Raw genomic sequence first — 23,780 nt, forward strand, 5'->3', positions numbered from 1 at the left:
AGATATCTTTTATATTATGAGATAATTTGAGATAATTTGAAATTCAAAAAATAGCTAAACTGCTTAAGTGCCATAGGTATATGTTAGCTGGTAAACATGCCTTGTTTACCAAAGTTAAGTGATAGTGCATCATGTGCAATGCTATTCATGTATTACAACTTGCCTGGTGTGAATCGAATAACTTCTTCAATCGGTGAACAGGTGAAACTTAATATACATTTTCCGTTTTTACAGGTCAGGAAAATGATATTATTTCGTTTTAGATTGTATGCATAAAAAATTCCCAATTGGGATAAAATTCCCAATTTGATGTTCAAGGGACCCATTTGAAAACACATGGAATCATCCCTGAGCGTCACTTTTCCGTAGAAAACAAACAGTTTACTCTAGTTAACATTCTTAAACTTTTTTTACAAACTTTAGATGAATATATCATTATATGAACTTTTACAATCGTTAATTCTTAATCTATAATTATCTGTATTTAAATTTAAATTGGCAATTGACACGTGATTTTAGAACATTTATATTGAACTAAAAGTAAAAGGTGACTTATTGGTCCATTGGGCCGGGTGTATTATATATGTAACTATATTTTGTACAAATTTATATATTTTTGCCGACTTACACATGTCACTATAATAAACAATTTATTTACTTTCTTACTTACTTATACTAAAGTTATGGTGCGAAAACCAAGAAAAATGCTTATTTTGGGTCCCTTTTTGGCCCCTAATTCCTAAACTGTTGTGACCAAAACTCCCAAAATCAATACCAACCTTTCTTTTGTGGTCATTAACATTGTGTTCAAATTTCATAGATTTCTATTCACTTAAACTAAAGTTATTGTGCGAAAACCAAGAATAATGCTTATTTGGGCCCTTTTTTGGCCCCTAATTCCTACACTGTTGGAACCAAAACTCCCAAAATCAATCACAACCTTGATTTATGGTCATAAACCTTGTGTCAAAATTTCATAGATTTCTATTAACTTAAACTAAAGTTTATATAGTATGAAAACCAAGAAAATGCTTATTTGGGTCCTTTTTGGCCCCTTATTCCTAAAATGTTGGGACCAAAACTCCCAAAATCAATCCCAACCTTTCTTTTGTGGTCATACACCTTGTGTAAAAATTTCATAGATTTCTATTCACTTTTACTAAAGTTAGAGTGCGAAACCTTAAAGTATTCGTACGACGACAGCGCAGACGAGGACGCCAACGTGATAGCAATATATGACGAAATTTTTTTCAAATTTTGCGGTCGTATAAAAATCAAATTCTTACAATTTAATATTATTCTTCCGGGGTATCTTTAATAAATGGCGTCAAGTATGACCGTTTATTTAAAAAAAAAGTTATCCAATAATTAAGAAAAGAAATAGCACATGTTCATATCTATATATATCTGGGTCATTTCTCCTGCTGTGTCGGCAAAGCTTGGGAAATAAACCCGTTGCATATTTAATGAAATATCATTAATAGTTATGTAACACGATATTAAATATCAATTATTGACACTTCTGTAGTTTATGTGAACATTCCAACGATCTAATTGTGAAATTAAAGTACATGTCTTTGATGTTAGCAGCTCTAAATCTTGGATTTGATGTTGTCAAAATCGTAGCTAATTTACTTTGAAGTGACCATATTTGAAAGGGAGATATGAAAATGCAAAAAAACACTTTATCTCTATATAGCTTACCGTGCATAATGTGTGTGTTGTTATTTTCATTTCTTGCAAAGTTTTATCTAGATCTCCAAAACATATTGAATAATTCTCTTTCAAGTGAATAAGTGTCAAAAACTTGACCATCTGTGTATTTCCTGTGTAATTCTTGCCAATATCTCTCCAATATATCTCTTCCATTCCAAGACGAAGTGCTAATTCATGTATCAAGTCTTCCTCACAATTACAGGAAAGACGAAGCAACTCGGGGTTACTTGGAGTTTGATCTAAAGAATATTCACTCAAACCTACAAGTTGTATAAAACGTAAACATTGTAAAAAGATAGTAATAATTATGTAAATGTGACGATATATTACTAGAACACTATCAGTCAATATTGGCAACAAATATGGATAGTAATTATATTTCAGAACTGTCTACCACCAAGAATAATTATCTATATTTCTATGGTCATGTCTGGCTGTTCTAATATAAGATATATATTTATGACCGTGTTTGGCTGTTTTTAGGATATTCTACCATCAAGAACAAATATCATGTTTATATGTATAACCATGCAGTCAGGGGTACTACTTTTACAAGTTATCTTTATTTACTTGAAGAAGTCACAAAAATATACTTTTTCAAGTTAATTCTAATGTTTGAATATTCTTCCCTTAATTTTCTCAAAAAATTCTCTAAGTGAAATATTTTTACAATCCTACAAAAATTCTCCAATTTTGAGATGTAAAAACATGCCTTTAATGATTTTTCCCAGGTTAGCTCGTAATTTTCTATTACAGTTCAATGTTTCATCTCATTAACTCAACAAAGAAACTGATTGCGCAAAGATCTTAAGTAATTGCGCAAGGCCTTCAAAAATTGCTCCTTGGGGGCTTGAAAATGAGCAGTATTTTGAATATAACAGACAAATGGGATTTCTTGCTTTTGAGCAATACACTGTGCGCTGTGCTGTTGTGCATTACTTAGTAAATCTGTTTTCAGACTATAAATAAAGAATTAGCAATTGTGACCCCCAATATTTTTTTTTATATAACTCTAGAACTGTAAAAGTGACTCTACCAACATTTGTACTTGATCTAAGCTGTGTGCATACGTTTTGTAACATTTGGTTGACAAAAACTAAAGTTAGAGAAAAGACACAAATATTTCAAGAATTTTTCCATTTGTAAAGGGGCATAACTCTAGAACGGTAAAAGCGATGCCACCAAATTTCAAACTTGAACTGTGTTTTGTAGTAATAAGCATTGTGTATAATTAGTTTCATAACATTTGGTTGAGGCAAACTGAAGTGAAGGATCGGAAACGAACAATTTAGCAACTTTTCCATTTGTAAGGAGGCATAATTATCTCTAGAACAGTAAAAGTGACACCACCAAATGTGTAATTGATCTGTTGTTTGTAGTAATAAGCATTATGTAAAAGTTTCATAACATTTGGTTACGAAACTAAAGTTGGAGAACGGAAACGAAAAATTCAGCAATTTTTCTATTTGTAAAAGAGCACAACTCTAGAACAGTAAAAGTGACGCCACCAAAATTGAAACTTGATCTGTAGTTTGTAGTAATAAGCAATATGTATAAGTTTCATAACATTTGGTTGAGGCAAACTAAAGTTGGAGAACGAAAACGAAAAATTCAGCAATTTTTCTAATTGTAAAGGGCATAACTTTAGAACAGTACAAGTGATGCCACCAAAATTCAAACTTGTTCTGTGTTTTGTGGTAACAAAAATTGTGTATAAGTTACATAACAATTCACAGAGGCAAACTAAAGTTAGAGAACGAAAACCAATTTTGGGAAGAAGACGTACGTACAGACGGACAACGGTAAAACTTAATTTCCTTTCCGCTATGGTGGGAGCATACAAAATTGTCCCCCCCTTTTTTTAACTCCCCCCCCTAATTCCAGAAAAATAATATTTGAAAAAAAAACTTTACAGTTTAAGAGACATCAATGTACTAAATCAAGCATTATTGTCTGAAACTAGAAAAATGTTTGCTTTAGACCCTTTTGAGCCTAAATTCCTGTACAGATTGGGCAATTACCCCCAACATGAATCCCAATCTTCAACTTGTGGTATAGAACCTTGGGTACAATTTCAGAGCAATCAAAATACTTATACACAAGTTATTGTTCTGAAACTAGAAAAATGCTTGTTTGGGGACAATTTTCAACCCTAATTCCTAAACGGTTGGGACCATCATCCCCAAAAACCACACCGACTTTCCTGTTGTGGTATTAAACCTGTTGCTTAAATTTCAAAGAGATCCATACACTTACACTTAAGTTATTGAAAAACGAAATGTCGTCTGATGACGACGATACAGACAATGACACCGATGAAGACATGATAGCGTTTTACGATCCCATTTTTTTGCAGTCGTATAAAAAATATAAAAAGTATAATTTGCTCTCAAATAAATGTAAATGTTCTGTCAAGAAGTGCTGATTTAGAGTTTAAAATAATGATAATCAAATGGATACATTTAAATTTGTATTTCATTTATTATCAAACTAGTTAGTTCATAATCTTTGTTTCAATGAGAACTATGAACTGAGTCTGCATTTCATATTATTACGATCGTTATGAAAACATGAGTAAGGCATGTAAGAATTATGTAAATATTATTACTTGTGTTTGTCAAACAGCTTTTATAATATGACTTATGTGTTTACTTTATACCTACTAAAGTATTGATGTTGACAACATTGCAAACCATTTTTTATATCTACCCATACAATCCAAACACTCTATAACTAAGCAATTTTCAGTTACATTTATCTTAAGACATACATGCAGTTCAATGTTCCAAATTATACGCTTATAAAACACCAATTTCTACAACAATGCTTTTTAACGTCGCTGATGAGTCTTTCGTAGAGGAAATGCGCATCTGGCGTAAAAACAAAATTTTATCACGGTATCTATGATGAGTTTATTATAGTGACAATAGAATCAAAATTTAAAAAAAAATCACATCCAAACTGTTCATGAGTTTACTCCATTATTAATAAATATGCCTTGTCTTATCATAATAATGCTTTTTTTGCGCTATAAAACCAGGTTCAATCCACCATTTTCTACATTTGAAAATGCCTGTACCAAGTCAGGAACATGACAGTTGTTGTCCATTCGTTTGATGGGTTTTATCATTTGATTTTGCCATTTGGTAAGGGACTCTCCGTTTTGAATTTTCCTTGGAGTTTAGCATTTTTGTGATTTTACTTTTTAGTAAACATCCTAACAATATTGGTAAGCAAGCCAACCAACTTTGGACCAACATGGAGTAGTGCAATCATGACAGAAACAGTAAAGGTTTATATGCTAGTCAACTCTTATATATGTAACACTCCCAAACGTGTCCGATTCCCCCAAACGTGTCTTCTCTCTCTAAACGTGTCCGAAATGTACAATATTCCCAAAACGTGTCCTAATTCATAACCCCCAAACGTGTCCGATAAATGTTATTCGCCAAAACGTGTCCAATATTTAACGCCAGAACATCTCATGTCTTTTAGCGTTAATACATGTATCCCCTAAATAAAATCGCTGATAATGTTTACGGCAATTTTATGATAGGGACACAGGTGACAAAGTTTTCATTTATAATTAGCTTTAGTTGATTAAATGTAGGTTTTTAATGAATATCACAATTCAAAATTTAATCTGTAATTGTTAATTAATTTTTGACTGAAATTGCTTATTGTTCAGTTGCAAGTATTTCAAACTCATTTAAAGCGAACCTGCACCTAATTATAGAGTTGAATTAATTGGTGACTTTGTAAATTATTTTTTACTTATTAACTCCGATGATGCTTTGTATATTTATCCGAATATTGCCTGGCGGGCGATTAGCAGCATTTTTTTAAACATTTTTGTTAATAGTTCTCCATCTGAATTTGTGTTTATTTAAAAAATTCATCAAATCATACACTGGTTATCCGTTTTTTTATTTATATATATAAATTTTAGGTTTCCAGCATCACTAAAGACACACGATCAAGAGCCATAACGTCCAGTGCCAAATATTTCATTCATTGGTTTTATAGATTTTTTTCATTTATATAAATGTTATGTGATCAACGCCGGTTATTAGTGGTTACCGTAATTGCAAATTTAATTTGTACTGTACAAATTCACTTTTTAGACTGCTGATAACGTATTGTCAAGTTGCACGTACTCTGCATATTTAGAACGAAATAGCTTTACATTTGCTGTATAAATTAAGTTTAGACTGTTGATAACGTATTTCCAGTTTCAAGTATTTCATGCATATTTAGAGAACATACATGTTTTAATGATTTTACTGTTCTATTCTGTTAAAATTGTCTTTAAACTGATCATTGCGTATTGTCCAGTGGCAAGTATTTCATGCATATTTAGAGAGAACATAGGTTACAAGCTTTTATTTTTTTACATTTGTACTGTATAAATTTACTTTAGACTGTTGATCGTCCAGTTGCCGGTGTTTCACAATATTTAGAGAGAACATACAAATTTTAATGTGCAAAGAAAGGGACACATTCATCCGTTAACTGTACAATTTAACTAAACATGTTTGCTTACAATTTACATACGACATAGCCGAAATGACGCCCCCACTATTACAGTTTTATGGGCTGGTTTAAAAAAGTACCTTATCTATATTTTTAATGAAATGGTAAAATTAGTATACATTAATGGAATAGCAATAACCAAATAACGCTTGAAATAGACAAATTTTTGGGATTGGACACGTTTGGGGGTTTGTTGAGAAATGGACACGTTTGGGCGTTTATACAAATCACACGCTTTGGCGATGTTTTTAACTAGACATGTTTTGCAGTTCAGTGACGTCAATGTGGACACGTTTGGGGGAATCGGACACGTTTGGGGGGGGGGGGGGGGACACGTTTCTGAGTGTTACATATATATCATGGATATAAACTCATCATAGATACCAGGATTATTTTGGGATTTACGCCAGACATGCGTTTCCTCTACAAAAGACTCATCAGTAACGCTTGAATATTTGCTGAGATTTTTTTTTGTAGTAATGGAACACAAATATAGCCGATACACATTTCAATTCCAAATGTTTAGAACTGGATTATTGTGAATCTTACTAATGTTTTGTATTTATGTTATCAGCTCACAATATAAAGTCATAAGAAACCTCAAATAAAAAAAAATAATGCATATGTTTTTTTATAACTCAATGGATAGTTTTCATTATAAAACTTATGTACATATACTTTTTTCTGAAGAAAATTCTTTAATTTATTCATATTTAGAAGAAGTTTACTTTATTTTAATCCCGACATATTTTCTGTATGCAAAGTGACCACAGTGTGACCCATCTCGTAAAAATCCCGTGATCACAATACGCATGGATGTCCTTAAAATAGACTAGTATCTGAATTTACATGTTAAACACGTGCTCAATTTCCATGCTTTTTTTGTTGATTTTTTGTCGATTGTTGACAAACAGGTGACAATGGTTAAACTTCGGCTTCAAAACACGAACTTTAATTACCTGCCATATTTTAACAACAACACTGACCGATTGAAAAAAAAAAATTGACGATTATACGAAATTTACACGAAAAAAATAAAAAATTCGTGCACAGAAGACTAACCTTATGATGTTTGTATGCATTGGTTTAAGAATTGGAAGAACATTATTTTTCACCGGTCACTCGTTTCTTATGACTTTAAATGGAAATGAAATATACTCCTAAGAAACATATTTTACTTGAGAAGGAATTATGATATTTTTGAGATTTTTTAACAGAAAAAGAAATAGTCAATACATTTACCTGGACAACTAGGATCACACTGCATTTGTTCCTATAAGAAAAGAAAAACACTTTTTATTATCCTACAATTATTTGTAGCTAACGTAATCCGGCTAACATACCAAGAAACAAAAACATAGAATCTGCTTCTAAGTTAAATGTTAGACTAGTGTTGATAACTATGCTGAACAAGTTTAATCAAGCCACAATTTGTATATGCCTGTCCCAAGTCAGGAGCCTGTATTTTCGTTATTGTAATTTGTTAGTGAACATCCTACTTTTTTTCGTTCTTTGTTTTATGCATGAATCAGTTCGTTAGTTTTCACTTTTGAATTGTTTTACATCTGTCATTTCATGGACTTTTATGGTTGAATATATGGTATGGGTTTTTCTGTTTAGTGAATGCCATACCATGACCTATCATTGCGAATTTGTCAATTGATCTCTGGTATAGAGCTTCCTCATTGGCAATCATACAACATCTTCTTGTTTTCATATTAATCATAATATTTGAAATTACAAAGTTACACCAATGAGACTACCACAAATACCTTTATGTGACTTTTTTGGAGGGATTGTATGGTTTGTTGTGCGACCTTTTAATACACTGATTGTGTTGTCCTACCTATTATGACATTTTGAGTAAGTGTAAATTTGCATGGTGGTGGGTGTTGGCATAACAGAAGAACATCATCATGTATAGCAACTGGTCTCTTTTTTTTAGTTCGAAAGATTCTCTCAGTTTTGTGTTTTTTACTTCAGTTTGTAAGTTGTAAATGAATTTTCTAGATTTAAACATCATTCTGCTCAATATGTCTGCGCCTAATGTATACTATTCATTACACTGTGTCTGTGAATTGCAGCACATTGATTAGGGGTTTTATCAAATAATTGCTACACTGGCATTGCTGTTAATTATACTCGAAAAAGTTACGAAAAATATTAGATGGAAAGCTAGAGTTGAAAAAAAAATGATTGTTATCATACTGATGAATAAAATTGTCCTTGTATTTTTTTTTTCTTTTATGTTTCAGCTTTAAATTTTGCGATTTGATAGGGGACTTTCCATTCCGAATTTTCCTTAGAGTTCCGTATTTTTGTATTTGTTTTTTTTTTATTTATTTCTTTATAAAGAAACAAACCAACTATATCATGTTCATAAATATCTGTCTTTTATGCATCATAAGAAAATATTCAATATGAAAATAATTAAAGTAAAGTACATACCAGTTTCTGATTCCAAACTCTCCAGTTGTGTTTAATGTTTTCACCATGTTCGCAAAGAAATTCCTCTGTATCTACAACCATATATTCTTCTGGAGTAAAACAGTTTAATTTTGAGCAGGAATACTCAGTGTGGAATGGTAACTTGTTGTTGGCTTTACAATGGATAGTTGACTGATAAAATTCAGATATTCTCTCCAAAGTGACAAACAAACAATCCCGGACACTGGTGGCTATATCAGGTATTATCAGGCCCTTGGAGCGCTTGTGGACAAGGTGCAGTAAGATCTTATTTCCTTCTACACAGACAACAATATCATGCTCTTTATCAAATGATAACCCAACAAACCCAGAAAACATAAGTTTCCGTCCTTGGTATTCTTTTAATGTCCACATACTCAGACATGCACATATTAGACGGTTTGGTAAGGCTGGAGGTATGATGGTTCCTTTGAAAACAAAGGCCAAACTTAGTGTCCTCTCTGGTGTACATTCTTTTTTCAAGAAATCTGTATCATTTCTTTGGGTAAGCATACAGGGTACAAAGAAGTTTTCTATTGGTAGACGACTTCCTGTTTTTGTATCATATCTCCGTTGTTCGGATACTATATCTAGATGTATTAGCATATCAAATATGTACTCTTTAAATGGTAAAATCTGACGGAATTCTTCTTGTTCCCAAATCTGGTAGAGGTCTACTTTTTGTATCATTCCATTTTCAGACATCTTTTGAAAGGTTTTCCTTGTTTTATTTTCTTTGGGCCAAAATGCAACATCTATAAATATGAAATAAAGAAGATGTTATCAGACTTAATATATAGTTTATATTATGAGGTAATACCGGTCTATAAAAGCTAAATGATCAAACAATTGGTATCGCTCACTTAGATCATCACTGGGAAAAAACAAATTATTCTAATATTTAAATTGAATGTCTTTTATGTCAGGATTTGATAATCAAATTTATTTACCATTTGGAAGAAAATAATCTGAAACAAGGCTTGCATGTGCTGTGGGAAAACTGCAAGTTTTCAAATGTTTGCATGGTTTCTACATGTTTTATTAGTTTTGAGGTAAGTTCCCAAGCTGTGATCGTATATATAAAGAATACAACTATGTTAAACACACTGAATGTGTTTTTTTTCCTTGACAAATTCATGAAATATGATATTTATAAAATAGAAAAAAGACAGACAAAATATACCAGAGGGACATTTAAACTCATAAACTGAAAATGCCATGGCTAAAAAAGAAAAAGACAAACAGACAAATATGATATTATAAAATAGGTGCGAAATATAACAGAGGGACATTCATACTCATAAACTGACGTTGCCATAGATACGACATCATCCGTTATCATCTGTGAAACGAATATTTAATTAGACTATTTACCGGATTTGTAATCACATAAGCAACACGGCGGGTGCCACATGTGGAGCAGGATCTGCTTACCCTTCTGGAGCACCTGAGATCACCCCTAGTTTTTGGTGGGGTTCGTGTTGTTTATTCTTTAGTTTTCTATGTTGTGTCATGTGTACTATTGTTTTTCTGTTTGTCTTTTTCATTTTTAGCCATGGCGTTGTCAGTTTGTTTTAGATTTATGAGTTTGACTGTCCCTTTGGTATCTTTCGTCCCTCTTTCATAACAGTCAACCAACTCGTGATGGTGTCCGTAAAAATTACTTTCAACTTCACCGTTTGGAACTATTGGTTTAATTTAGCAGGAATTTCTGCTCTATTGGTGAGGTCTCACATTTCTGGATGAAATTTGTTCCCTTATATAAATAGAAAGTGACACAGATACAACATGATGGGAGAACTAAGTATTAATAGTTGATATTTCATGATTATGAAGAATAAATGTCTGCAGACTTTCAGACAATTGATTAATCCAGGATATCTTCCATTAAAATACAAGTTTCATTTAAATCTGTGTATAAAACTTGTTGTATATTTTGACAAATATTTCAAAAATGGGAACCAATGAATAATTTTTAACACTAGGCATCAATATGGGCACTTATACCATTTTGCAATTGTGTTTCATTTGTGGTCAAAATGCATTGATCCTGCAACAAAATTGAAAATACAAACATGGAATGCGCTTAAGAGACAACTACCTGACCAAAATGCAGAAAGCAGTCAAAGGCCACCGACAGATCGAAAAAATCTCGTAACCCTATGGGTGCATCAGCTGGTCCCTAAACAATAATGTATGTTAGTTTAGTGAAACTGAATGTCACACTAAGCATGTCTACATTCACCTTCTATAAAAAGCCTAGTATAAGAGTTTCAGTTTAAATATATAAAAACTACACATTGTTTTCTTAAAACATAATTGTGTTGGAAATCAACTCATAACGAGATAGAACTACTTGCATTCTCAAAGTTTTTTAGCATTGTTCAAATATATCTTATATTTTGAAACCATGTAGTTCTATAGTCATACCGATACCTTAATACTAAATAAATATCAGTTTCAGTTTAAATTGAAAAAAAATATATTATATTTAAGTTTCATAAAATTTTGATGAAGTAAACTTAAGAAAGAGAACAGAAACGAAAAATTCTGCATGCTTCCATTTCTAAGAAGTATAACTCTAGAATGGTAAAAGGGAAGGCACCAAAATTCAAACTTGATTTTTGTTTAGTGGTAATAAGCATTTTGTATAGAATTCATAAAGTTTGGTTGAGGCAGGGACTTTCTATACTAACGGGACTAGTCACTTATAACGATATCTATTCACATTATCAGACTGATCTCGGCTGTAGCTGATGTCACTTGACTTTATAGCAAATCATTTCACATTTCCGAAGTATTTTACATGAATACAAATAAACTATATATTCAAGTTTAACAAAAAATCGTTTTTATGAAATTTTATACATTTTGTCATTGCAAACTGCTTTTCATGTTTTTCAAAAGATTTCTCGTCTTTTAAATATTGATCTTTAAACTTTGAGGAATTTGTTCGTTGAATTTTCAGTGGCTGCCATCTTGTGTGATATGGTAACCATTTTACACAACTGGGGTGTGCTTCAAAACGATACGTCTCAGTTAAATAATTCATCATTCTTTCAAAATCTTATATTTTTTGTCATCTTAAATCGCTATTAATCAGATTTTATATATACAACTAATAATAATTATACAATTACAATGTACTGTGAAGTACGCAAATATATACTAGCATTGTATATCAGAACTAAGTTTATTGTTGGGTGGTAGCTTTAAGCAGGATGCTGAGTAATCAGTTAAAATCAATAAAGACGAGTCCCGTTAGTATAGAAAGTCCCTGGTTGAGGCAAACTTAAGTAAGAAAATGGAAAAAAAAAATCAGCAATTTTCCCATTTATAAATTAAAGAGACATAACTCAAGTATAATAAAAGTGACGCCACACAATTCTAATCTGATCTAAGTATCTAAGTAAACTCCTCGGTTGCCTGCTGCCGTACATCACCAATTAAAAAACAACATTTTCATTCAGAAATCTGTTAAAAAATTGCATGCATTTCACAATTTTTAACAATGTGGATAAAAAAAAGATTAATCATTTTACTAATCATATTACATAAAAGTTCTCACATACCAACATAAATATTAGTATAAGATATTATCAAACAGTCTGTCATGCTCTAATAAAAGGTAGGTAAACTCTTGTTGGATATTGGAACATTTTTACATGCAATATTTATATTCTCTACACAATGAAAATACACACACCTGTGATAAAAGATCTCATAACTTCCACCATAAGAAGAGGGTTGATCATTACATTATCTCTCAGCTGGGGGGTATCGAAATAAACAATCTTCCCCAGGGAATGATGAAAATGTAGGAAATCAGTCAACTGCTCAGGGGACAGGACAGACACCTCGCTGATAGCATTTAATTCTTTAACTTCAGCCAATGACATTATTTGTTTTCCTTCTGCCACTAGTTCAGCGATCTCTAGCTCTAGTGGAACACAAGCATTGGGCATTCTTTCACCCCAGCATGGGTGGTCGAATGTAAGTTCTGTTATTGTTTTCTTCAGAACTTCTATTTCTGGGTCGGCTTGATCTTTGGCATTGACAAATATTAGAGGTCTAAGGACCAAATGATGTTTTCCCTCGTGATCTTTAAACAACTCCTCAATTCCTCTGTAAAGCTCTTCACGTCTGGTCTCAATATTCTCCTGTTAAACATAAAAAGTTGACAGATTAATACACTGTAAAGATACTGTATCGCTCACCTGGTGATGTAAACGCATCTTCAATGGTGGAATAACAACAACAACAACAATACTTTATTTTAAGAGAGTTCTTTGTCTAATACGTTCTCCTATTTATTTGTATTGTAGTCCTGTAATATTATGTTGTCATTTCAATGTTATATTTAACATTGCCATTAAAGTGCGAGGTTTGGCATGCCACAAAACCAGGTTCAACCCACCATTTTTTCCTTTAAGAATGTCCTGTACCAAGTCAGGAATATGGCCATTGTTATATTATAGTTCACTTCTGTGTGTGTTACAATTTAACGTTGCGTCGTTTGTTTTCTCTTATTTTTGAGTGTAAATTGACATTGCGATAAGACGTGTCACGGTACTTGTCTATCCCAAATTCTTGTATTTGGTTTTGATGTTATATTTGTTATTCTCGTGGGATTTTGTCTGATGCTTGGTCCGTTTCTGTTTGTGTTACATTGTAGTGTTGTGTAGTTATTCTCCTCTTATTTTTATGTGTTTCCCTCATTTTTAGTTTGTTACCTCGATTTTTGTTTTTTGTCCATGGATTTATGAGTTTGAAAAGCGGTATACTACTGTTGCCTTAATTACACAATTAGCTAATCTTCCCTGAGGTCCTCATCATGAAAAATCGAACAAAATGCAAACATATACATTGCATACATTAGTATAAAAAGTCAAGTATGATAATAATGTTCAATACAACTTGATAAAATGTGATGAAAAAATAAAAATGATGACATAATCAGTTTTTAATATTATTTATACAGCTAGGTTATAAATGAATGATCTGTTATAAATGTTGTATTTGAAACAATTAACATTTGTAATATTTCTTCACGGTATTGGCAAAGTATTCCACATGAACGGTCTAGAATACATAACATTTTTTTTTAACAATTCTGTTTTTGGTTTAGGGAGTATGATGTTTCCTTGAACAGCATTTCTCAAGGGGTATGTATTTCTGTCTGAAACATAATGATACTTGTCAGTTAGATATGATGGGGCATCATTTTTAATGCACTTAAATGTCATCACAAACTTGTGATATTTTATTCTCTGTTCAACTGTCAAACAGTTTAAGTGTTTGAATAAGGGCGAAGAAGGAGCGAAAGGGTCGGTTTCTAGTACTAATCTAGCTGCTCTCTTTTGTAATTTTAATATCCTTTTTAAATCCTCACTGCTACAACTACTCCACACTAAACAACAATAATCAATTGGTGGCAAGATAAAACCATTATAGAATATTTTTCTGCATTTTAGATTTAGAAATGTTTTAATCTTTAATAGTAGATATAGTCTAAAGAATATTTTTGAGCACATCACATCAATTTGGTTTGTCCATGTGAGGGAAGGGTCAATTTTAATGCCTAAAAGACTTTCGCATGTGGAAGATTGTATCACTTGATTGTTAATAGTTAAACAACTCTCATTGTAATGTGGCTTTGCTCTTTGCTTCGTTCCAATAATCATATATTTTGTTTTATTTTTATTGATGAACATATTGTCATCATAGCACCATTCCTCAACACCATGTAAATCTTTTTGTACCTTTGAGTGTAGAGTTTGATAACAATTACCAGACAGATGTAAAGTTGAATCATCTGCATATAACAGTGAAACAATTTTTCATATAAAAATGAAGGTCGTTTATGTATAATATAAACAGAAGGGGGCCTAATATGGAGCCTTGGGGGACACCATACTTGATATAATTTTTTTCAGAATGAGCATTACCAATTTGTACTTCTTGAGTTCTTTCATTCAAATATGATTTTAAAAAAGAAACAGCAGTATTATTAAATCCATAAATTTCAATTTTTTTACAGAGAATATCATGATCTACTAGTACTACATCAAAAGCTTTCTTAAAATCCAACAGGACTGCTAAGTTGATATCACCATCATTCATAACGCGTTCTACAATTAGATTTATCTCAAATTTGCAAGTGACATACATCTTCTCTCAAAGGTCAATTTTACACTTTTAACCTAGATCTTATACTTTCAAAGATAACAGACAGAAACTGTTATCAGTTGTTAAATCTTACATTCCATGGGAAATAAAATGAAAAGGGTATTTTGAAAGAAAAACTTGCTATTGATATTTTTGTTTTGTAATTCATTTTACCTACCTAGTAAAGAAACACAAGTAAACAAAATAAGACACAATTAATAAGTTGGTAATAAATCTAAAACAGGTCAAGAGGGTATTTGCATGAACATAAAGATATTGTTTAATTTCCATTTTTTGTTGATAAAAATTGTACTTATTTTAAAACAAATCATGAATCGTCCGTCCTCATGCATTCCCTGTCACAATCTTTTATTTCACAAACTCATCAACATTTGTATTACGTTTTGGAATTTCAAATATTTTGTCCTCTAACATCACTGAAGAGACATTTATTGTTAAGATGTGCATCTGGTGCAGTACCACTAAATTCTAAACTTTCATATTGTCAACATATTTGTTGAAATAAAACTGACTTAAAAAGAAAATACAAACTTTAACATTTAAACTGAGCAACTGTTTAAACTCAATAGACCATGACCGAGAGTGACACGGTAAAGAATCTCCATGACAATGAGATATATCAAATTGAATATTAATACAAATGCTAACCAATATCATTTTCTTATCTATAAGTGTTTCTTCATATATTCTACTCTAGTTATAGGCCCTGTAATCTGATCTTAATATTCTATTACCCACAAATCAATTAGGATCTTGTTCTTTCGAAAGAGTAGCTTTATACGAAGTTTGGTCAAGTTAAGACATATGGTCATATTATCATTATGTAAGCAGTTTTTATACATTATTCAAGTGTTTCAAATGGCAATGACTTACTACTATATTTCTAACATAAGATCACTCACCATTGGTACTTTGTCCTTGTGAGTGGCAACAAACAAGATTTTTGGAATGCCTGCATATACAACCTTACAATAGGTCAGGATGGAATTGACCCAATATTGCAAGAATACTACAAAATAAAATCAGAATCTGTCATAAAAAAAGTATAAACTAGAGGTTCTAAAGAGCCTGTGTCTCTCACCTTGGTCAGGTCTACGTGAATATTAAACAAAGGAAGCAGATGGAATACAAATTCATGACCAAATTTAAATATAGTCGTACTATTGCTTATAGTATCTAACAAACAAACTTAACCATGAAAACTAAACATTGATAAATGATCCATGACAATAAGGTCAAGGTCAGATGATACATGGAGACTGACATGTACATCATAAAATATTACCATACACCAAATATAGTTGACCTACTACATATAGTATTAGAAAAATTCGTGAGGGTTCCGAGGAACCCAGTGTCTAGCCTACTTTTGCTGTTAATCGCAGACTCAACAAAATGAGGAAAAACATCAATAAAAATTTCCCTCTCGATACTGTCTTTTGATTGAAAGAAGATTCCAAGTTTGGTAAAACAATCCAGGATAGTTTATGAATCAAATAAATGTTGTATAAACTTTAACTGCAGACTGTATGTAATGTTAACTAGAAGAAAAACTAAGTCCATTGATAAGTAAAATACGGAAAAAGTGAATTTTTTTTTACAAAATTTACTTCTGAATAATATCTTATGATCAGAAACAAGCTTCTGTCTAAGTTTGGTAGAAATCGAGGATAGTTTAAGAACATTATAAAAATTTTAAAAACTTAAACCACAGAGTGAATGTTTTGTTTCTGGCAAAAAAACTAAGTCCATTTATAAGTAAAATACGGAAAAGTGGAAATTTATTTTTACAAAATTTTCTTCTTGATACTATCTTATGATTATAAACAAGCTTCTGTCCAAGTTTGGTACAAATCAAGGATAGTTTATGAAAGTTATTAAAATTTTAAAAACTTTAACCACAGAGTGAATGTAATGTTTCCTCGCAGAAAAACTAAGTCCATTTATAAGTAAAATACGGAAAAGTGGAAATTTATTTTTACAAAATATTCTTCTTGATACTATCTTATGATCATGAACAAGCTTCTGTCTAAGTTTGGTACAAATCAAGGATAGTTTATGAAAGTTATTAAAATTTTTAAAACTTTAACCACAGAGTGAATGTAATGTTTCCTCGCAGAAAAACTAAGTCCATTTATAAGTAAAATACGGAAAAGTGGAAATTTATTTTTACCAAATTTTCTTCTTGATACTATCTTATGATTATAAACAAGCTTCTGTCCAAGTTTGGTACAAATCAAGGATAGTTTATGAAAGTTATTAAAATTTTAAAAACTTTAACCACAGAGTGAATGTAACATTTCCTCGCAGAAAAACTAAGTCCATTTATAAGTAAAATACGGAAAAGTGGAAATTTATTTTTACAAAATATCCTTCTTGATACTATCTTATGATCATGAACAAGCTTCTGTCTAAGTTTGGTACAAATCAAGGATAGTTTATGAAAGTTATTAAAATTTTTAAAACTTTAACCACAGAGTGAATGTAATGTTTCCTCGCAGAAAAACAAAGTCCATTTATAAATAAAATACGGAAAAAATGGAATTTTATTTTTACAAAATTTACTTCTGGATACTTTCTTATGATCATAAACAACCTTCTGTCCAAGTTTGGTAGAAATTCAGTATAGTTTAAGAAATTTCAAAAACTTTAACCACAGAGTGAATATTTGTGGACACCGCCGCCGCCGCCGCCGATGACGCCCATGGAATGTAGGATCCCTTAGTCTCGCTTTTTCGACTCAAGTCGAAGGCTCGACACAGTGCTATTGTGCAATACTGTGCAATTGAAGATTTCTTGCTATAGCGCAATACTGTGCAATTGAAAATTTCTTGCTATTGCACAATACTTAATATAATAATTCACATATCCTGTTTGGTGTGTATCTCCTGCCATATCATTATTATTTGCTTTTATATATATATGTCGTGTACAAGTTGCAATTTTGTACAGGTTATAACATGTACAAAAATATTGTACATGTTATAACTTGTATACTGCAAAAATACAAGTTATAACATGTACAAAAGTACCTCATACATGTTATAACCTGTACAAAATATTGCTTAAAAATGGTTTCAACTTGTACAAATTTTAAGATAAATCTTAATGAAGTAAAATCTACTTTTAAATTCACCAATGCATAAAGAACAACAATAAATAGGCCAGAACGTGTCTTTTTTTGTAGAGGACAATGATTACAAAGTTTCAGAAATATATGTTTCATGACTTATGTTGGCAAAATGTGTTTTCGTGTAATTGTATGTTTTATGTATGTGTTACATTTTTTACTAAAAGCTTGCATATCCTCAATGACAATTACATAAGATACTAGTAACTAAATTCTTCCAAAAATTTTAAGAACGGTGCCTAATTATTTTGGGTAACACTCCTCCCTCTCGTTTTAAAGCATGCAAAGACCAAAACAATCTCTTATATGCTTACTCTGTAAAAGCAAGAGAAAGCTGAAATAGTTTTCATTGGATCACGCTTCATTATCTATAACTTTGGATCTACTCTTCAACATTTTTGGCCTTCAGCATGACTTATGTTAATTTATAACTCATTTTTTTTATAAACTTTAAGATCATTGCATGAGGCGAATGTCATTTTGATGTTTAAAATATACATCCTCTACTTTGAAAGCATGTATTTGTGTCCTTTGGATGATGTCTGCTCCATGAGCTGGTTGTTGTCTTTTAGACACGTACCCCATTTCCATTCCCAATTTTATTTGTAGACACATCTGTTCTGGCTATCCACTATTAAATGTCTTAAAGTGTCAACTAGAATAAAAGTATTTTACTTTGCCTTCAAAGTGGACACTCACAATTATAATTCATCAAATAAAGATATGTCCATAGATAGTCATAACAGGATCATAAGACATGTCCTAAATTATATCTTATGACAATTTTTAGGAATGCTTTGTTATACCGACCCCTGGACATTAACTGTATCAAAAAAGGACAAAACACACTAACATGAAAGAATAATGAAAAAGTTATGAAATATTAGTGAGGTCAATAATATCTGTTGCGATAATAGAAACATATCTTTATTTTTCGATTTTGTACAAGTTAAAACCATTTTTAAGCAATATTTTGTACAGGTTATAACATGTACGAGGTACTTTTGTACATGTTATAACTTGTATTTTTGCATTATACAAGTTATAACATGTACAATATTTTTGTACATGTTATAACCTGTACAAAATCGCAACTTGTACACGACATATATATCAGATATAAACAAATTAAAATTAAAAAATATAAAGAAAAAAAAACAGAAAAAAAAATCCCCCCCCCAACTTTTTTGAACCCCTTATGATTCATCACCCCAAACTCAATCCCAGCCTTCCCTTTGTGGTATAATACCTTGCAGTACAATTTCAGAGAGATCCATACACTTGAACACAAGTTATTGTCTGGAAACTAGAAAAAAACCTTTTTTTTGTCCTTTTTGGTCCCAAATTCCTAAATATTTAGGGCAACTGCCCCAAAACTCAAACCCAGCATTCCCTTTGTGATATGGAACCTTGTAGTATGATTTCAGAAAGATCCATACACTTACACAAAAATTATTGTCCTGAAACTAGAAAAATGCATGTTTTTTTTACCCTTTTTGGCCGCTAATTCCAAAAATTTTGAGGCAATTACCTTCAACATCAATCCCAGCATTTCCTTTGTGATATGGAACCTTGTGGTACAATGTCAGAGAGATCCATACACTAACACACAAGTTATTGTCTGGAAGTTACAAAAATGCTTATTTTTGGCCCCTATTTCCTTAAGAGCAATTCTCTGTTAGCATCAAAGGAATCAATAGGGACTGGGAAACCATAGGTGTCAGATTTTCACCAAATTTGGCATATATGCTTCAAATATGATTATATTGAGAAAAAAATGTTTTTTCTCTTCTCATGTGTATGGTTGCTATGGTAACCATTGACCTAAAATTTTGGCTTCAAATTCAATGCTTTTTTAGGTGAAATTGGGGTAACTTTGGACTTGTGTACACATATCTGTACAAATTGAGCAATAAAATTACTTTTGATATTGTAAAAACAAGCATAGTACTTGACTTTTTAAATAACAAAATAACATCAGCAGTCCATAATATTCTGGTATAAGCAAATCAAAAATACCGAAGATCGGTATTTTTAGGTTTCAGAAAAAAAATGAAAATTTACCTTTTTCTAAGGAAGATTTATAAAAGAACGCAGGCATCGACAGAAAAAAACTTTATATCAGAATAAAGACCAATGTATACTCTATCAAATACAAAATCACTGGAGATGGTATATTGCTGAATTAAAAAAAAAATTATTTTGAAAATTGTTGCCATGGCACTTTCTGAAAAATAGGCAAATACAGGTTAAGGCAGTTTTTTTATTAGTATGTACAACTAAATGCATAAAACATAGATACTTTACCACTTTCTCAATAGATCAGTCTTTCACCTTTCCTATAATGCCAAAATTAAATCTAAAATGAAGTAAGGATGCTAAATAAAGTTGGAAAACCTTCCCCTACCCCTGGAAAATGACCGAAAAAAATGCTAAATTCATCAAAAAGACCTTATTTTAACAAGTCAAGTTGTATAGCCTATTATATTTGTGTCTGTTACTAGATTAAAACACAATTATACAATTTAAATCTTTTTATCAAAATTTTCCTACTCTTAGTGGAAATTTGCTGAAAAGGATGAAAAAATAAGGTTTTGGCGGGATTTTTTTTTATCAATTGTTCCTAAACAGTTCTTAATGAGGTCTTGTCATTTGAGAAACTTGTATTAATATGTTCATGTACAAACCATCACAAAACTTTCAAGCAGACTTGTGACAAATCCTCCAATAAAATAGAAATATTATATCTTCATTATTACAATGAGGGTTAAAAATCAAAACATAAACAAATAACATACCAAACCAGACACAAAAAAAAATACATATAAATGTTTTACCAATAATGTTTCCAGTATATTGTTTGTGAAATAGAGCTCACCCCTTTCATACTATGAACAGTAATGATAAATTGAATTCGAAACACACCTCCAACTGATCAATAAGTTATATCATTATTATAAACAAGGAGCAATAGCCTTCTCCTGACCTTCTTCGCTTACTCTAATTCAGTAATGTTTTTAATGTAAATAAGCTTTAGATTTCTTCACTTTGAATGATTATAAATTAAACCCAATGTAATGCAGAGAAACAATATGAAAGGGAAATTATTGAAGAATTGTTGAATTAAATAAATTATTTTTATAAGGCATTTGTGAGTAAGTTATAGAATTGCAAGATTCTGAATTATCATTCAATAACACTAAAAAAAACTCATATTTTTGAAGAAAAAGAAAAATTGTCTGGCACTGATGATCCCAGCTAATGGTGATCTTTCTACATTCAAAGTTTCTTGAAGTTCAGTTAAGTAATTTAAGAGAAACTGTAATGAAAAGCTGATACATGATGATTTTCAGTAAATTTCAAAGTTCAAAGGGACATAACTCTCATAAAAATTTGAGAATCCAAATTTCCTGATATTTTGCATAATTACACATAATATACAGATGGACATATGGACAGAGCGACTTAACTCCTAGACCTGCTTTCGCCTTTGGCTAGGCAGAAAAAATACAAATAACAAAGTTATGCAAAAAGCTTTTCCTCAATGATATACTTAACCATAATTTTATCCATTAATAAAAAGAACCATTCTGATTCAACAAATCATTTAGAACAATGTTATCTGTCAAACTCATGTTGTAAGTGAATTTTCCACTTCACTAATCAAAGTCTCTCTCAAAGCATCAGATTTCCTCGCGTGTCTGGAGAAAAAACTGGAAATCTGCAGAGGTGTCAAAAATTCTGTACTTGAAAAAATTCGTGAACCATTCTGGGTAACATATTTCATTTCTTCTGCTACACTGTCAGGATCTTCTTTGTTTCCAGTTTGTAACCCTATATTAAACTTGGCAATCAGATATTTTTTTTGCTTTTCACTAAACCTTTTATTAAGTCTTGTGGCTTTCAGTGCCCAACCCATGGCTTGTCTATTTTGTCCTTCAATTACATTAGCAGGAGCTAATTCAACATCCCTTTGAGTTATCTGTGCAGTGTTTAACTTTTCTACATAAAGTTCCACTTTTTGAAATTTTGGATGTTTTTCAGCAGTGATAACACACTTGTCAACCAAGTGATGCTCCTCAAGCTCTCTATGCGTGTTGAAACTTTGGACACATCCGTCTGTTTCACATGTAAAAATCCCAGACAACACTGGATCCACAGCTGTTTCTACTTTAGGGTTTGGTCTTCCCAAGGAATGAAAGTCAACACCAATTGAACAATCATTGATAATATTCAGTTGAGGAAGGTTCACACTGTAATTTGATGGTTTAGGAAGTAGTTTGCCTAAAAAAAAAAAACCACATGGTTAAAAGTTGTTTTTTTATCTCAATATACAGTATTATAAAAAATATGTTATTTTTAGTTTATTATCAATTATATATTGACTGAAATAATATAATGGCTATAATTGTTTTATCATTTTTTCATTGACAACCAGGAGCTTCCTGTTATAAGTTGTTGAGGACTTACATACAGTAACATGATCACTATATATACATGTACAACCCCACCTTAGTGGGGGTATTAATATTGACAAAAACAACCATGACAACCAGGAGCTTCCTGTTATTAATCTTGACATTGTGTTTAAGTTTTGAGAGTTGGTTATGCCAAACTTGTCTTAACTTGAGTATAATCATACATTTTACGACATGTGAAATAGTGTTGAATTTTTCCTGAATAAACTCCCATACCTTTGATTGGTTTGCAGTAAAAGTCTGTACACTGCTGCTAACATCTGTACATGTCTCTTGTGATATTTTGCAACCTCTGAGTCTACAATTAAGGCAAACAGCTGAAAAAAAGAAAACAACTATAAAATGAGTGAAAATATAAAAGTAACTACATACAGTAAAACCTTTCAATGTCACCTCTTTTTAGCAAAAACCTGTCTTAATGCTCACTTCCATATATGTTGTGTACAATTTGTGAATAGTTGTTTGTTTTTCCCATTGTTGTATGGTCTATCATTGTTGACATGTCCTGTAATCTTCTTTGTATAAATGTCAATGTAGTGTTATCTATGTTTACTGAACCTCTTTTCAAAAGTAACCTTTTTATTGGAGAACCCTTTCTCATTCTCAAGTTGTTTAGGCCTAATATGATATATCTGTTTTTCTGCTAACATGCAAAAAAATAGGGTAAGTATACGTTAGACAGGCATTAATTACATGATTTTTTTTATTAGTTGTTAGTGGCTTAAAATTTGAACTAGCTGTCAGATAACTGCGAGTACTCTCAGATCTGTTCCTAGTGTCTTTTTGTTGTCGGGATGTACAAGTACCCGGCCACGTCCACTTGTATCTGATGAGTTAAGCCTTTTTTCAACTGTTCTTTATAGTTTGTTCTTATGCTGTAGTGTTATACTACTGTCCTAGGTTAGGAAAGGGTTGGGATACCGCTAATATGTTTAACCCCGCCACATTATTTATGTATGTGCCTGTCCCAAGTCAGGAGCCTGCAATTCAGTGGTTGTCGTTTGCTCATGTGTTCATGGTGTTAAATATTTGTTTTTCGTTAATTTTTATGTAAATAAGGCCATTAGTTTTCTCTTTTGAATTGTTTTACATTGTTATATCAGGGCCTTTTATAGCTGACTATGTGGTATGGGCTTTGCTCATTGTTGAAGGCCGTATGGTGAACTAAAGTTGTTAATGTCTGTGTCATTTCTCTGAGGACAGTTGTCTCATTGGCAATCATACCACAATATGAATGCATCCCGACTTTAATAGTGCTTAATTGATAA

The 23,780-nt window shown here is 31.6% G+C and overlaps 1 protein-coding gene across 1 annotated transcript in view; it reads right to left on the reverse strand.

Moving 5' to 3' along the window:
- LOC139493907 (uncharacterized) overlaps positions 1-23,780 on the reverse strand; it is a 42,744-nt gene that overhangs the window by 15,685 nt on the left and 3,279 nt on the right. Inside the window, exons 3-7 of the mRNA XM_071282068.1 lie at positions 15,807-15,913; positions 12,422-12,875; positions 8,698-9,470; positions 7,492-7,522; positions 1,705-1,976 (exon numbers count right to left, since the gene is read on the reverse strand). Of these exons, the coding sequence (XP_071138169.1) occupies positions 1,705-1,976; positions 7,492-7,522; positions 8,698-9,470; positions 12,422-12,875; positions 15,807-15,913 (1,637 nt within the window). The remainder of the gene's footprint in view (positions 1-1,704; positions 1,977-7,491; positions 7,523-8,697; positions 9,471-12,421; positions 12,876-15,806; positions 15,914-23,780) is intronic.

Source organism: Mytilus edulis, chromosome 11 (assembly GCF_963676685.1).
Source record: "Mytilus edulis chromosome 11, xbMytEdul2.2, whole genome shotgun sequence".
Classification (NCBI taxonomy): Eukaryota; Metazoa; Mollusca; class Bivalvia; order Mytilida; family Mytilidae; genus Mytilus; species Mytilus edulis.